Genomic DNA, 17541 nt, shown 5'->3' with positions numbered 1-17541 from the left:
AAATGGGTTGTTATGAGGATTAAGTTTATTCATTTAAATGTCTACAGTGGCATCCGCACACAGTAAGCACTCAATGAATGTTAGTCATTATTTTATTATAGACACTATATATGCAACCACTTTAGAGAAGGTGTTGGGGGAAGATGCTATGAAAAGAAAGGACAATCGTCCAGGATGCTGTTGTGAGTTTACTGATGTACCAAAGACCCAGAGGACTGAGATGTCAGGTTTTGGTCCCCTTAAAACAACCTGTTGGCTGGGCATTTGTTACTGTTGTCAGTGAAAAGCAAAGTACATCCCAGTAACTTCAGTGGGCACTTCAGTGGGCAGTGGGTACAGTTCAAACTCTGCCTCTCACCACTGGTGGTTTGGATCCTGGGCAAGCCATCTGAGGAGTCTCCTCCTCTGCTGAAGGAGAAAGGATATCCCTCCCCTGCCACATGAGGAATGCTGTGCCCACCTGACCCCCACCTTGGGTCCAAGTCCATGATGAGTGCATGCTCTGAGTGAGGCCAGGGACTGGTTTTCAGAACCCAGACGATCTTGTGACTGTGCACTCACCCCCACTCTGATCCTGCTCCTTCCTGAGCGTGCCAACAGGATCTACTTGGAAAACCTACCCAATACTTGGCAGCAGCAGAAGCTTGTATTAAGCTCTCTTATAAAGAAGCTTGACAGAGCATGGAAGAGTCTTCTATCCCTGAGCTGGAAGGAGGGTGTGCTGTGTTTGAATCGGGACACAGTGGAGGTCCTCTTACACCTGCTGACTCAGGAAGAAGCATCCACCATCCACACCGGGAGCCCTGGTCAGCCACGAGGAATGGGGGAAGTTTACAGCTGGACCACCGTGCTCAAGAGTCAACTCCACGTTAAGAATTACTGAGGCCTTTTGCCAACATGATGTGTCATATTTATTGGGCTATTCACAGGTCAGCTAAGACACAAGGGGAGACCAGATGACATCAGAATGTCAGGAAACAAAATATTTAGCATTTCTTAAGTTTCCAATTTTGCATTCCGTTGCAGCTGAGCGATATAAATGGGCAATTCATGAACATAACTGCGATTTATTTTTAGCAACAAGAAGCACATACATTTATTTAACCGGTGACTTTTAGGACGGTAAGCAAACGAGAAAACTATAGTTTCATGTCGCTAAGACAAGAAAATCGTTTATACAAATTAAACTGATACAAAATACATTATAAAGAGAACACACATACAAAAGTCATTAAGTTGGTCAAAGAGCAAGGATGTCACAGAACACCACACTGAGGAAACACTGGTGTGAATTCATTTCAGTTACGAAAGTAGGTCCAAAGTTTGAGTCACACGTTTACTGAGGTAAAGGCACGATCACTTCAACATAATTAATGGGGAAGAATCCAGATTCCCCGTGTAGCATTCCTTCATACCAGTTTTCATCTATTTGATTGGTTAATGTAATGACGTCTCCTTCTTTAAATCCTAGTTCTCCTTGGTTTTCTGGCTCAAAATCATAGAGACCACGACAGCAGGGCTGGTCCATGGCAACGTTAGAACCTGTCCACATCACATGGAGACAAAAAGTGGGGGTTAACATGACATGTATCCTTGGAGGGGTGGGGGGTGGGGAGCCAGGGAGGTCACGCACAGCGGGCCCTGCTTCCTCCCCGCAAGGCTGGCTGGACCCTGCTCACAGGTGCCGAAGGCTCGGATGGCTCGGTGCCTGTGCCAGATGCCCCGGATAGAGGACGCCTTGGCTGACCCCTCCAGCCCCATGGCTCTTCCCTTCCCTGCTCCCATCCGGAGCTGGCAGGCCCAGCCCACCTCCCTGAGAGCAGCTTGTCCCCTCCCTGGAGCCCGAGGGAGACACAGAATCACAAGGCCCAACCCCTGCCCTCGGGGAGCTTATGGTCTCTCCTGGATGCCAGGCAGGACACGTGCAACACTGAAATGCCAAAGATGAGGAGGGGAGTCAGGTAGAGCTCAGAAGCTCAGAGGAGGAGGAAGAGGCAGGAAAGGCCTGGGTGGTCGGGACATCTTCCCTGAGCTGGTACTAGAAGGAGGCAGGGTGTGAACGGGAGCAAAGGGGCAGAATAGCCACAGGCCAGCCTGCAGTGCTGGGCTTAGTGTATGAAGCCAGAAGTTCTCAGAATAATGTTTCCCAAATAGTTATTTTTTTTAAATTTCAGAACGAAAACGTGGCAATGGTAGGAAAGTGAGAGAGGGAGAGAGGGAGGAAGGGAGGGAAGGAGGGTGGGAGGGAGGTAGGGAGGGAGGGGAAGGGAAAGGAAGGAGAAAGGAAGGAGGAAAGTAGGAGGAAGGAAGGGAGGAGGAAAGAAGGGGAAGGAAGGAGGAAGGAAGGAACAAAGGAAGGAAGGGAGGAAAGAAGGAAGGGAGAGGGAGGGAAGGAAGGAAGGAGGGAGGGAGGGAGGGAGGGTGGGGGAGGGAGGGAGGAAGGGGAAAGGAAGGAGAAAGGAAGGGGGAAGGGAAGGAAGGACAGAAGTATGCAAAATTGAGAAAAGTCAGCCTTAACCCACTAACCCAGTGATAACCAATGTTAAATTAACATTTTGGTGGAGAAGCTTCCAGATGTCTTGATGATTATATCTATGTATGTATTTACATAAATATATTCTCATAAAAGAATGTTCCTATACATATTTTTGTGAATCTCTTTCCAGAATACTTCTAATCACTGACCAGTAAACTCCATCAGCACAAAATTTCTTTCACCCACCTCCCATATTGCTGGATAGATAAGGTCCTTCCTTCCTTTCCTCTTCTCCCTCCCTCTCTTCCTTTCTTCTTTCTTTTGTTCTCTCTAAGCTGTCCTACATAACTCCTTGAAAAATATCCTAATGCACGTTTCTTTACAAACATGCACAATTAATGCTTGAAGGTAAACTTCAGGATGGAACTTATTATTCATAGGACACAGATTTTTCCAGGACTTTTAACATTTGCTGTCAATTTATTTGTCTAGTGTTGGGGGGGGGTTGCCTTAAAACTTATAGGAGCCCCTTATAAAATGCTATTCTTTATATTTATCATGTTTGCTTCCATTTGTTTCTGGAGTGTGTTCTGGGGACAGGGCAGGGAGGGGGTTGCTGGCACACATACAGAACACTTACAGAAACCTTAATCAGCACAGTCAAGCTCATCAACCTTTCCATCCCTGGTTTTTCCTCCTCCTTCACATACATATATTCAACTAAATTTATCCCAGGAATGATTTAATTTTTTCATGTGAAAATTTTTACTCTTAATTCCATTGAGTTTTGGCAAACGGAGGCATTATTTATTTTTGATGATGCTTAAGCCATCATCTAAGAGCAGCTTATTAAATGACCCATTCTTCCTCCACTGACTTCCAATACTACTTTTATCTTTGTCATATATTTAATGATCATGTGCATGTGGATGCATTTCAGGATTTTCTATTTTTTGTCACTGATCCATTTAGGGAACTGTAACAATGTATCATCTTAAATATTGTAGCTTTAAAGTAAGTGTTAATAACTAATGAAGTAAGTTCTTCATTTTCTATTCTCATGAAATCATATCACCAGGTAAACTTCAGTATCCACGTATTGAGTTTCCACCCCTAAAAATCCCACTTGGGGGGCACCTGGCTGGCTCAGTCAGTAGAGCATACAACCCTTGATTTTGGGGTTGTGAATTCGAGCCCCATGTTGGGCACAAAGATTACTTTTTAAAAATCTCATTTTGATTTTAACTGTGTCGATTTTTTTAGTATTGATCCGTTTTAGAATATTTTTTGCCAAAGATGTATTTATTTATTTGAGAGAGAGAGCACGCATGCAAGCAGGGAGAGGGGTAGGGGGGAGAGAGATAGAGAGAATCCCAAGCAGGCTCCCTGCCTAGCATGGAGCCCGACATGGGGCTTGATCCCAGGACCCTAAGATCATGATCTGAGCCAAAATCCAGAGTTGGCTGCTTAAAGGCCTGAGCCACCCAGGGCACCCCTAGAATATTTTTTCCCCTAGAATATTTTTAATGAGTGATGACCACCACATGCCCCAGAGGAACCACTTACTTGTGTGTGTGATAATTTTATTCTAGAGCTAGACAGAGTTTATTAGTATTTAAGATTTTTGCATCTGTATTTAAAAGTGAAATCACTCCCATTTTATATTCTGGTCAGGCCTTGGTATCAGAGCATGTCGGCTTTATAAAATAAATTTTTCTATTTTCTAAAATATTCAAACATGAAGATTTGAAAAAATTTGCCCCCACTTATCTAGGCATATGGATTTCTGAATGTAAGATGCTTTCTTGGGGAGTTTATGATAGTGAAGTCAGAGTGTCTGGGAAAGAGGTGTGGTCATGCAAGTCCAGGTCACTACAGCCTCTAATGGAAACACGTGTCCTCAGTGGCTCTCATGATTCCATGTAGAGATGCCGAGGCAAGAGGATGAGCAGGAGCGCAGAGGCCACCTAGGCCAGATGAGGTGATGCCCCACCCAAGAGGTGACAGCATGGACCACTGGTGCGTCCAGAGCAGATGTGCTATCCAGGGAAGATGGAGCTAAAAGGAAGCTAAGCCCCACTGCAGGGAAACCATGCACCCTGCATACATGGTAACCACCCCCGGGGCAGAGGCCACTGGCAGAAGACAGAACAGGCCATCCAGAAAGAGACTGGGGAGGCCTCTACACCATCACAGCCAACTCTTCGTGGCCTTGTTTCATCACACCAGCAGAGTGAGGTCTGCAAAGGTGAGGAGCCAGTGTCCCAGAGCAAGATCATACCAGGTTCACGGTCCATGTCCTTTGAGAAGAGCTTAATCCCTGCACAGGATTGAAATATCCGTGTATGTCATCTCACAGCTGCCATCCTATTTCATGCTTTCTGTTCTTATTTCCTCTTCTGTTTTTATCAAACATTCTTCTCTTTCTCTCTCTCTCTTGACTTCAATTGACAGTTGAAACAAGTTCTTCCAAATACTGTGTTCCTTCCTCACCAAATCTTTCATGTCCAAGTAAAGAGAATATAAATTTGGGTATTTCGCCCCTCTGTCATTGGCAGCAGATCACTACACAGTGCCCGTTGGTTTCTCCAATTGACGGAGCAGAACCTCCTCAGTGACACCCCACTCCTGATCTTCCCAGTACTCTGATCACACCAAGGTAGGACGGGAGCCAAGCACTCCTTCACTTACAGGCTGTTTGTCAGTGAAGTTCCCCAGTGAGACTGAGATGCCCCCCCCCCCCACTGCCTTCCTGTTACAGTAGCTCTCAACGTGGTGGCATACTAAGAAGCCCACTGCCCATCTGAACTCCAGGCCAATTAAACCAGAAGCTCTGGCAGTAAGACCTGGGCATGAGAATTTTTACAATTTCTTAGCTGTTTCCAATGTCCAAGGGAGGCTGCAAACCACCAGCCTAATGGCCCTCCCTTCCTTCTGCTTTCTTCAACCAGAGCTTGGGAGTGTCAAGGAGTTTTTCAGCTGGTAGGTAAAGGGAAGGTGGTAGTGGTAGGTAAGGGGCCCCACTTCTCCCCCTTGGGATAGGAAGCTCCTTCCCATGTGGTGACTTACAGGTAGTTCTGTCTTTTAGAATCTAAATCCACATGGACTATAGTCTCTAGAAGGTATGTGATGTTTTTAGCATTCGGATTGCTCCTTCCATGACACACTTCCATCTCACCCCACCTTTGTATATTCCCTTTGTCATAATGATGGCAGTGGAGGGCCTTAAACATATGGAGGTCCGGTTCACTATCTTGAAGTTGAACAGAACAGCATTCAGTTACTTCAAAGCACTGGGAAACTGAGTGCTCAGCTTGCATGCAGAACTTTTCATTTTCCTTTGGAAATGCAATGTCCTGTGAGTTGGTACACTGAGCATCTATGCCAACTTAGGCTGTTGAGTCAAAGTCAATTTTATTAATGAATACCTGTTTTAATGTGGTCTATAAAAGTGATTACTATCCTTTTAGCATGTCTTGTACTACCAATGTATTAAAGAGGGAGACGGAGTCAGGGTGCCAAACCACATGGTCGTCTTGGAAAGCACTGCCTTGAATGTGAAATGTTAGCGCTAGAAGGGTACTTGGTGGTCTTTCATGAACCATTCTCTTTTGAAGAAGAGGCAGTGATACCTCCAAAAGGTCACAAGAGCCTGGCCCTGAGGCTAATGGCAAACCAGAGCCAGACACCAGGGCTCCAGACCCCAGCCTGTGATCTAGCCTGCTCATGTCACCTCCCACATGATCTATGATGCCAAGAAGGGTTGCCAAGACATTTTATGGGCTATCATGCTGACTACAGGTCTAACTATATATATTTTTTTCCTCCCATTTACTCTGTAAGCTACCTGCAGTGACTAAAATAAATGCTAAATGGTAGGCACACACTTATCCTAGCCACCAGCTCCATGAGCATACATGTGCACTCCCAGCACACACACTGAACAAATCAGAGAAAAGACACATTACTCACTTCTCACTTCATTTATTCCAGGCAAAGGACCATTGCCACACTGCCCACTTTGATTTTCTAAGAGCTGGAAAGCGACCAGCACTCATATCACACTCCATCAGCAAATGAACCCCAAACATGGCGTCTCCCCCGAGAGACGGTGGGGTGGGGTAATTGTGCAGGCCAAAGCTCCCGACTCAGGTAAGGCATGAGCACCTGGCTCTCCGGCTACCTCTGTACAGCCCCTGGCACCTAGTGCAGGCACCAGGTAAGTCCACACCTACCAGGGCTTGGCCGGCTGTCCTGAACTACACCGGCAGCAGGGTGACAGTGCAGAAAATCATCCAACGTGTTTGTCATGTGGGATCATTTCTGCTGTGTGGGGCCTTCGGCCCAAGTAGCTGTGGCCTCCCCTACTCGAGGGAGAGAAGAGAGCCTGCACATGAACAACGCAGTCAATGTTCCAAAATAATACCCTTTCAGCTGTGAAATGGTGTGAAAGCCAAGGTTTACAGGCCTTCATGCCAGAGCCAGGTAGGCTTTTATGAGATTTAAGAGGCAGAGAGAGAGAGACAGATAAGCTGACTTCTGGAGTCCAAGGAGCCAGAATTTGAAGAACTCAGGAGATTTTATTACAAGTGGTAAAGAGGGAAGAGCTCTTTCCTGCGACCCAGAGAAGACAGGCTCATTCTAGAGGCAGGGAAGGGTCTGTAGAGAGAAGAGGGTTGAAATGCTCCCCAGATTCCACCCAGGGTGGGTGGCCTCAGGCCCCACTTCCCACTGGATCTCTGGGAGAAGGCAGGTTCCTCAAGTGCTCTTGACCAGCATGGGGTGGGAGAATGAACATAGTAGAAAAGGTGGGCAAGGGGTAATGATGCAAGGAGGGGCCTGAGAGAGGCACCCCTGGCTGTCTAGGACCTATGAGCAGATCTGAAGTCCCCCCAGGAAGTGAGAAGGTGCTGGGGGGGAGGGCACCTGGAGCAGAGATGGCCTGGAGGTGGGCACACAGGAAGCCTCCTCGCCTGCCACCATGACATCCAGGGAACTTCCCCTTGGCATCTGGGCAATATCTTGGGGGAGAAATGTGGGGATGAGAGAGTCTGTGAGAAACACCAATGGCCTTGACAGGGAGTCTCAACTGAACTGGCTGGATTTAAGTCCTCAATTGACCAAGTAATAAATGGATAGTCTACTTTCTATTGAAAGAGACCAAGTTACCTTGAAATGGCAAGATTATGTTTTTTTTCCACCATTAGAAGAGATGGAAAAAAGATTTATTTTTTTCTTTTCTTTTTCCTTTTTTTTTTTTTTTTTTTTTTTTTTTTTTTGGCCAACAGCAGAAATGGAAAAAAGATTAACTTGTTTCCGCCACTGGTCTAAATGGAGACTCATAAGCAAGTTCAGTTCACTTAAAGAGAAATAAAGTTTCTGCCCACCTAAGTGATAATGTACGAATTTTCCCTCTCCACAAAAGAGAAGTGAAAGTCAGCATGGAAGGACCCCAAAGGGCCGGACAGAGTAAGATGCAACCCTCAGTAGGGTCTTCCAGACACAAACACCTGCCAGGTGCCCGAAGGCCAGCTTCCCACCATCAGAAACCAGCACCCTTGCTGAACCCTTCCCGTAAGAAAAGATGGGTCCTACCCACTGTTTCAACTTTGGGGACAATGCTTTCCTTTTGTCCCCTGGGGTCTTGCAGCTGCTGCTCCTTGACCCCCCGGCCCTGCTTTCCCACCAGCAATGGCCTCCCCGACCCGCGGTGGGTGAGCACACACGCACACCTTGCTGGCTGACACAGAAGCGTGTGCTGTCCGGCAGCCGAAACCCCCTGCCCCAGGCCAGGCCGTCCAGCGGGCTGCCTCCACCCACCCTGGCCGAGTGGCCCGTGTTTATTTTCTCTTACTCCCGGGACCTGACTTAACATAACACGAGAGCAGAGGTGGGAAAAACACAGTCTTCCTTGTTAAAGCACTGAAACAAAGATTATTTTAACAGAGAAAAGGGAGTGCCTCTGTTAAATATTTATTATTCAAGTTCTGATCCACACCATTAGGAGAAAAAAAGAAACAAAGGAGACCATGACACAGAGTTTTGAGATGGCTGGGTGAGTGAGCAACTGCATGGGCAACGCACAACAGGTAAGGAAATCATGTTCTCCCTGAAATGCGTTTCCCTTCCCTCTTGGCAATGTGGCCTGGTTCCTAACAATATTGGGTCCCCTCTTGTTCTTTTAACAACACTAAAATTCTGGGGAGTGCCCTCCCCACCCCACCTCCATGTGCCACATCCCTGATGCAGAGGCTACTCACTCACATACAAACACCCAGCACATCCTATTCCGGTGACAGTCCCACGGCCCTCAGCCCCAGTCAGCAACGGGGATGACACCACAACCCTCGGTGCCAGGACAATAATCTAAGGGCCTCACTGACATCAGTGGATTTACTTTGGTACCATTACCAATTTGATGGATGGAGAAATTAAGGCATACAGAATTCCCCAAAGAATTCAGCAACGGTGCTGAGATTTGACCTCCTCTGGGTCCAGAGTCTGCTCTCGATCTCACAATCATTAGCTTGGGAGCTGATCCCCAATTTCTGAGCCAACCCCAAGCCAGGGGTGGGGGTGAGAGTTGGGGGTGGGGTCTGTCACTTGGGCTTGGTGACTGTGCGTCCTCACCTTGGTGTGTTGTAGGGAGCATCCCCGGTCCCCAAAGGTCTGCCCAGGTCCCACCTCCCCTTGCCAGTCATGCTCCAGGGATGCCCTTTGGATACTTATTCTCTGCCTGAGCCCCAGCTTCAAAGCAAGCAGTTTCAGCCTTCAGTTAAAAAACAAAACACAAACACAGGAGTCAAGTCCAGGTGGTGGATCAGCCACCAGAGTGGACGTGGCATCAGGTGGAACTGGCATTTCTGCAGCCCGGCCTGCTCAAGTGCTCTCCCCCCTTCCTCCTTGCAACTGCCAGGGTCTGGGGGCCTGATCTCAGGGGCCGTCTCTCTCCTCCTGCTGACCACAGTGGACGGGGGAAGGCTGGGAGCTCAGCGGGGCAGGGGCCTCCTTGTCTCTGCAGCACAAAAACACCGCCACTCCTCTGCTGCACTTGAACTTGGGTTAAACTCTCAGACCATCAGAGGTCAGAGAACCTCCTGTTCTCTCTCTCCAGGGACTCTGACTCTGGGGACCTCCTTCCCCGGAAGCCCCTGGCCAGAGCATCCCAACAGAAAGGCAAGCTCCACGCCCCCCTCCGCCACCACTCCTACTGTCCAGAAGGGAAAGGGGACAGACAGAGACGTGATTCATAGAACTGTTGTCGACAGGAGCACCTATCAGGGAATGAGGTATGCGATCTACGGGAAGCTACTGACCTGCGGAGGGGGCTCTTTGGCTTTTAGTAAACGCCCCAGACTGCTGTGCCTTTTGAGTTTTGTTCCTTTTTTTTTTTTTTTTTTTTTTAGTTTTCTCTTGCCTCCCTTGTAGCCGGGCTGCGACCTGTCACTTTCCTTCCTGCCGTCAGTGGGCCTTCCCGAAGCAGTCCCTTGGCCTTTCTAATCTGCTGCTTCCAGTCTGCTGTAGGCTAAGAAATCAGATAACCGGTTAAGTAACGTGACTGGCCACCGTGCGGTGGGCTCTTGCTCTGCAGCAAGCACCCTGCGTGACCAGCATCTCTAATCCACACAATCTGAGAATGACCCTGTGCAGCCAGGATGCCAGTGAGACCTGGAGGTATGGGCCTAAGAGCCGGGATTGGGGCCTCCCCATGGCCCCAAAGCCCCCCAGCGGTGAGGCCCACAGATGACACCTGTCTGGACTTGGGGGGGTGGGGGACTCACATTCTGCCCACTTCCTGCTCTGAAGCCTGGAAGTTCAGGGCTGTTTCCCCATCACTGGTGCTACCCGTGGGGCTGCTAAGGAGCAGAAAGGAAGTATCCCGTTCACGGGTGGAGTTAACCCCACAGGCAAGGGACCCCAAGCCTCCCTTTCCCTCCGGAGGCTTTGGCTGCACGCCAACATGGCCCAGCGATCTGGCTGTGCCTGCGCCAGAGGATCACGGGGTAGTTCACCTCTGAATACTTTGGGACACAAAGCTGATTTCAAGCTTTTGAGTTTATCTGAAGTTCAGACTCATCTGAAACACTCAGTGAGTGTGCACTCCCTGCCAGGCAGCATGCTCAACCCACAAGATACCATCTCCTTGGAATTAGAACGGACATATTTGGTTCAAATTGCAATTTCTCTTTTTCCAATCTAAAATCTCCAGTACTTGCAGGAAAATTCTTTGGAAGCCAAGCACTTTCCCTTCAGCTGACCCAGACACAGTGCTGGTGCAGAACCGTAATAAATGCCACAAAAACCATTTTGTTCACCATCTCTAAAATACTTTTTGTCCACTGGTAATAAACTACATGGGAACTTCAGATCCCTGGTTTCTAGCTTGGGATTAGGCTTACCTCTGGGCTCTGATTTTCTTACCTGCAAATGCTATGCCTTAATCCGTGGTTGATGCTATGGACCGTCTGTGTCCTCTCCACGTTCCTATGTCAAAGCCCTGACACCCCCCCACTCTGGGTGATCACATGTGGAGGTGGGGCTCTGGAGAGGTGATCAGATCATGAGGGCGGACCCTCGTGAGCGGGACAGTGCCACTGTGTCAGGACACAAGAAGGCCATCTGTAACCAGGAAGCAGATGCTCACCAGACACAGAATCTGGTGGCGCCTTGACCTTAGACCTAGCCTCCTCACCGTGAGAAATAAGTGCATGTTGTTCCAGCTCCCCGGTCTGTGGCATTGTGATATAGCTGCCCAAGCTCACTGAGACTAGTTATGTAGTAAATTACTAAGAAAAGTCTAGTGACAGTCTATGAACCGTCTTTCTAGAAAGAAGTACTCTGTATTTATCCATAGGAGACTCAATTTATTGAAATGGCTTATCAGGGACTCAAGCTTAATCATTATACTGTAACTGACGAAAATAAGTGCGTGTGATTACTAATTACACTAAGGTTCATGGAATTAACCTTCGTTCCAATGCTCTACAATGGACACAGGCTGCCAACAAGATGGGTGTGACCAGTAAGATGCTGCGTCCTCCACCTGACACAACACTGCTGGTCCCGAGATGTCATCTCAAAAGCTGCAGGCTGTTTATTTACAGAAGCTGGGTCCAGTGTTTGGGGGCTGCCTTTGCCACTCTGACTGAAGAAGACAAACGGTGGCCTTCATCAGAGGTGGTTTCCTGGCTGCTGGCATGGAGTTCGAGCTCACAGATGCATTTTTTTTTTTTTTGGCCTGTTCCTTGCTTTGTAGACTGTGGATTATTACCAATATTGAAAAATCAGGAGATTGCACATAACCATAGGATTTTTTTTCTTGTCTTGAAAAATCAGAAAGGCCTACTACTCTATCCCATATTCCTAGGCAATAAACAGCCGCTCCTGACCATCAACACTCTCTTTGTACAGGGCAAGTATTCTGTACATGGCTACAGACTCACCTTCTTATTTTGTGCACCTGTCCTGGAGGTCAGGTGTCAGCCACCTGGTGCCAGGTCTGGCCTGGCACTGTTTTCTTACACTCTCCTTGTGTCTCTCATCCCCATAATCCAGCATTAGGGTTCACCCCTGAGGCCACACCCACTGGACAACTCCAGGGGTATCATCCACAAGGACTCAAACATGAGGTCCTCTGGAATTGTGCCCTATAGCTGCCCTATGGGTTATCCTTGGAAACCACTGACTTCTATATGATTTTTTTAAAATTTTTTAAATTTATTTATGATAGTCACACAGAGAGAGAGACAGAGGCAGAGACACAAGCAGAGGGAGAAGCAGGCTCCATGCACCGGGAGCCCGATGTGGGATTCGATCCCGGGTCTCCAGGATCGCGCCCTGGGCCAAAGGCAGGCGCCAAACCGCTGCGCCACCCAGGGATCCCTGATTTCTAAAAAACATAAGTACCGATGTTAATATTTAGATGATGGCATTTTAAATTTTAGCTTAAAGACCAAATGTATCATTGCAGAATAACAAAATTTTTAAGTAGGTGGCAATCGAAATAATATAATCATGCCATCATCTCAGCCAAGTAGCATTAAAATCCCCACAACTAAGAAGTTACACCTTATGGCTTTCTGAAAACTCTTTTTAACAGACTGTTTAGAAGAGATACAGGAAACCATTCCCTGCAGGGAGAAAGCCTTTCCGTCTAAAGCTTCCTTCAGATGAAAAATAAGAGAAGGACTCTTCCCCTTTCCTGAATCAGTGGCTACTGGTCAACAATAAGAATCATAGTTCACATTTCATCTCCTTCAAGAATATTTTTTTAACAGAGAATATACAAAATGTTCAATCTGTGAACTGTTCAAGTTTCTAAGAATGCTAAGTACTCATAAAACAGAATTACAGCAGCCGTAGCATTTATAGAGGGAAACTTGCAATGTGTTCAATCTAATCACTTCATTTAGGGATAAATTCAAATCCACCCAGAGATGTTAAGAAACTCACCCAAAGTCACAGAGCTAATGAGCACCAGAATCCCCAAGCTACCCTGTAGGACTCCTATTCCCTGGTTTTTTTCTCTCCTGTCAATAACACTGACGGACCTACCACTGATAATATACAGAAATGCATATGCGAGAGGGGCTAGTGACAGCAAAACAAACAGGAAAACTGCGGGAAGGGAAGAAGAAAGCGAAAGAAACAATCTGCCCACTGAGCAATCACCGCCGTCACTGCAGAGTGAAAATTTTAATTTCCTCTTTGGAAATTTAGGTTAACAAAAATGCATATATTTCTATTTGCAAAGTGCTCGTCTTCTTCAAGTTTCAAACTTCACACTTTACTTCTGAATAAATGTTTATTTTCTAATGTAATCCCAGAGATTTTGCGCCGACGAAGGGAGCGACTCAGACTCTAGACATTATTTCCGAGCCCCCTTAGCAGTGTCAAGAACTTTATAAAAGTCTCCTTTATACCTGGAGGGAGTGAGAATGCCTTCGTAGAAGCCATTGGAGAGATTTATTTTGCCTCGCTCTGAAACGCCCTTGGAACCACACTTGCTCATTACCCTCAGCCTTCTACATTTTCAAAGCTGATCTCAGGCTGGAGCATATTAACCGTGAGTTGTGATTATATAAAGTGACACCCTCTTTAAGAACTTAAATGGAAAAAAAAAAAAAAAACCCAACCCTTCATAAATAAAGGAGTTGAGAAAAAATGCAAAGTATACTTTGCCTTCCTGATTCAGTAAGTGACAAGGGGGGGGGAGGAGAGCACATCAGCCGGGGCAGGGAAAACACATGAGCTGAGCGTAGGTGACACACTCCTGCGCTATTTTCTTCAAAACTGAGGGTTTTTCTGGGAAGCACGCAGGCACACATTTCAAGTCCGGGGACTTTTCTTGGCCTCATCGTTTCTTTGGGGACACAGGGACAGCAATGCTGATGGAGCATCGTGACCCCGCGCTCACGGGCTTGGACAGGGTGTGCTTTCTCCAAGCCAGGGCTGAACTTGGGTTCTGCCTGCAATCCATCATCTCAAGATGTGACTTCCACCACTGTCCCCCCCACCCTGCTCCTGGCTCACTTTACTCCTCTTAAGCAGCGAGAAATGTATTATCAAAGATTCCATCTCAGTCCCACGATGGACTCTGCCTAATTGACCTACATCCTTTCATCTCCCTCTTTTCTGTTTCTTTAGAAAGAAATGATGAAGAAAATGTTCTTGGAATTCATCCCTGGCATGGTCCTGTGAGCTTTGCTTTAAATTGTTAGTGAAATGCTTGACATTTTTCCTCCACTTTATAAACATTATGTGCAAATCATTCAGAATCCTAATGGAAAGTAATTTCCCATTAATACAGGCTGTAAAATGCCATCTTCTTTTGAAACTGTGCCCTAGAAACAAACAGTGCGGACCCCTTTACGCTCCCAAATTCCACCCACAAATCACTGCAGCCCAAGGCTGGAGGCGGGGCTACACCTACTGCCAAGGGCAAGTTCAGAGAGGCGGCCTGGGAAGGACCAACAGTGGAGTCTGCAGCACAGGGGTTCGGCTAGCGGACTTGGGGCCTTCCGAAAAGCCATCTTTTGCACATCTGTGATCTCTGGCTGACCATTGCTCTTCTAACAACTTAATCTGCCTAGGGACCTAGCTACTGGCCAAGAAGGAGGGGACAAAAGCACTGACATGCAGAGTCTGGATGAGAAAGCCAAAGAACTTACTGTCCTATCAGCATTTTCTTCTTCCAAATCAGATGCATACAACAGACTCCCTCTGCAACTGCTTGCTGGCTACAGATTCCCCGTGATCAAGAATTTTGGAAAAAAAATAATTCCCAATGCTCTTGAACATTTTAAATGTTCCCCAGGATTCCTTCTCAAGGATATAGCATGAAAGATCTATACAGTAAAGTGTCCAGCTCTACTACTTACTGCCTCTGTAGGCCTTGAGAAAATCTCACTTAACCTCTCTGAGCCTCCACTTACTTATCTGTAAAATGGGTATAATGATAGCATGAGAAATGTGTAGGAGGTACTTAGTACATTAGCTGACCCATAGTAAGTATTCAGTAAGTATAACTGCTATATTGTTAACAATATTATTTGCTACCTTTTTACTTTCTACTATTATCACTTCCTTGCAATATTGCTATGGCCATAAAATGAGTGAATATCATAGATACATATATATCATAGATATACACATATATATCATATATATATACACACATATGTATATGGCATCAAATAATAATACTTGATATATTTTCAGTACTCAAAGGCTATGTCCTTATGCCTTTAAGTGATACTTTAGTTAAAATACTTTTTCATTTTCACAGAGTACAACACTTTCCATACTGCCAATCTGAGAAGTCAAAGTTAGTATCTCTACAGGTAGATAAGGACACCCTTTATCAAAGGAGACCTGAGTTTTCCCTCATAGCAAATGAGAGCATGGAATCCTGGGAGCTAGGCACTTGGTCCTGGGGTCTGCTAACTCTGCTTCCCCCAGATACAGTGGAGTGCAGGGAGGGTGTGTGATGGGAAGCCTGGGGCTGGATGTAATTTCAAAGTTTTTACTTAGTTTGTTTTCATACCCAGCTTCTTTCCAAACAGAAATTTTGAAGTGGCTTACAATAATACACATATTCAGAATATAGTGTTTCTGGACCAGAAGTAGAAAAGCAGGGAAAACAGGGAATAAAATGTGGTGCCCAATTTCTTGAAAGAAGGAAGTAAACCTTTACATGCAGATGTTGATTTGCAAAACTATAATCACAGTATACTTACAACTTTGTGTCTTTTCCACTCAATTATAGTACCATAAACATTTTTATGTTCCTACATAATTTCCATATTAATACATTTGAATAGCTGCATAATATCTCATTTGATGTACCATTATCTACATAGCCATTATCCTACTATTGACTAATATATATAAATAAACACCGGTCATTAGGTTGTTTTCACTTATAACTTTTCATGTCTCTAGACAATGCTGTAACAGATGGACCAACATGGTATTTCTTCAATGATTTCCTTAGGATACATTTCCAGGAATGAAGCCACTGAAAATGCATAAACATTTTTATTAATTTTGATAGGTACTGCTAAATTGACTTCCCAGTGAGTCATCTCAGGGCTTGGCTAACCATGGCCTGCACGTCAAATAATGTTTTAACAATACAGCGTTGCTCATTCATTTTCATATTTGTCTGTGGCTGCCTTCCCTTCTAGCTGAGTCACATGACTACAAGAGACTCCACAGAGCCCACGAAGTCTAAGGTATCTACCACTTGACCCCGACAGAAGACATCTGCCAACCCCTAGATTACCTGAATGTGCATTCCCACAAGCAGTGTGGGCATGGACGTGGGGCCACACCCTAACAGAAATGACTTATGCAAGGACCCTATAGAGAGGTCAGCGAGAGAGACAACAGAACCTTTCTTCCACAATGAATGTGTAGATGTCTGCAGTAGAAGCCACAAGCTAACCATCAAAACCCGTTCTTCCTTTCTTCCCCAGGAATATGAACACAGGTAGGATGTGGCTCTCGGTTTACCTCTCCCAGCCTTTGCAGCCAGTTGTGGTCATCAGACTGCACTCCTGTCAGGCTGGGAGTGGAAGTGATGTGAACCATTTGGAGCTCATTTCCTAAAGAGGAATCTCTACCCTGGGTTCCCATTCTTTTTTTAAAAAAAATATGGTCTTTTAAAAAATTTTTTATTTATTCATTCATGAGAGACATGGAGAAAGAAAGAGGCAGGGACACAGGCAGAGGGAAAGGCAGGCAGAGGGAGAAGCAGGCTCTACGCAGGGAGCCTGACATGGGACTCGATCCTGGGTCTCCAGGATCACACCTTGGGCTGAAGGTGGTGCTAAACCACTGAGCCACCCAGGCTGCCGGGCTCCCAGTCTTAATGTCCCCCTTTTGAACCACTGCTTTCTGGAGTCTCCATGGAACAGTAACTGCCACTACCTAACTAACCCAACCTAGTGTCAGAAGCAGGGTGCTATCATCGTAAAACTCATGGTGCTGACTCAGTGGGCAGGTAGTGATGAGGAAGAAGCAGGTATAACAGGCGTGAAAGCCAGTGACCCTCGTTACGTCGTGGCAAAACATCTGGTGAAACTTTTGCCTATGACAACTTTGAAAGCATATCATATACCACTAACTCTAAAGAAAAGTGTTGAATAAAACAGAATGTTAGTATACATTAGCTGCCCCTTGGTACACGCAGCAAATTATCATAGGAGAGACAAGAATTACCTGGTTTGCAAGCAAAGATAAAAGGGAAGAGACAAAGATCAGAGGCTGAATCCCAGTGCGCTGAGAAAACCCAACTGCTTCTCTGCCCTCAAAGAACAGAAGACAAGCAGGCTCTGATTCCAAATCATTCTGAGACTCTCTAAACCAAATGAAGGACCCAGTTCTGCAGCAGAGATTAAATTAAAGGCACCGTCTCCCCACTCCACTCACCTACTGATTCAGACGGCCTCAAGGTAGTCTCTATAAGTTAAGAAAGGCTAGACAAGAAGAGAAAGAAAGAAGGCAGCCTTAAGAGCCCCATCTAAGCACAGGAGCTTGGCTGTGGTTACCAGCCCAGGAGC

General features: G+C 46.2%; 1 protein-coding gene across 5 annotated transcripts in view; it reads right to left on the bottom strand.

The window, feature by feature from the left end:
• Positions 1–887: 887 nt before the first annotated feature.
• The window catches only part of SH3GL3 (SH3 domain containing GRB2 like 3, endophilin A3), a 136184-nt gene continuing 119530 nt past the window's right edge, over positions 888–17541 (bottom strand). For all 5 annotated transcript variants that reach the window (XM_077873969.1, XM_077874000.1, XM_077873989.1 and 2 more), the window contains one exon: positions 888–1542. In XM_077873969.1, the coding sequence (XP_077730095.1) occupies positions 1337–1542 (206 nt within the window). In that variant the 3' untranslated portion in view covers positions 888–1336. The remainder of the gene's footprint in view (positions 1543–17541) is intronic.

This window comes from Canis aureus, chromosome 2, assembly GCF_053574225.1.
Source record: "Canis aureus isolate CA01 chromosome 2, VMU_Caureus_v.1.0, whole genome shotgun sequence".
Lineage (NCBI taxonomy): Eukaryota > Metazoa > Chordata > Mammalia > Carnivora > Canidae > Canis > Canis aureus.
This window is presented reverse-complemented; position numbering and strand designations above follow the sequence as displayed.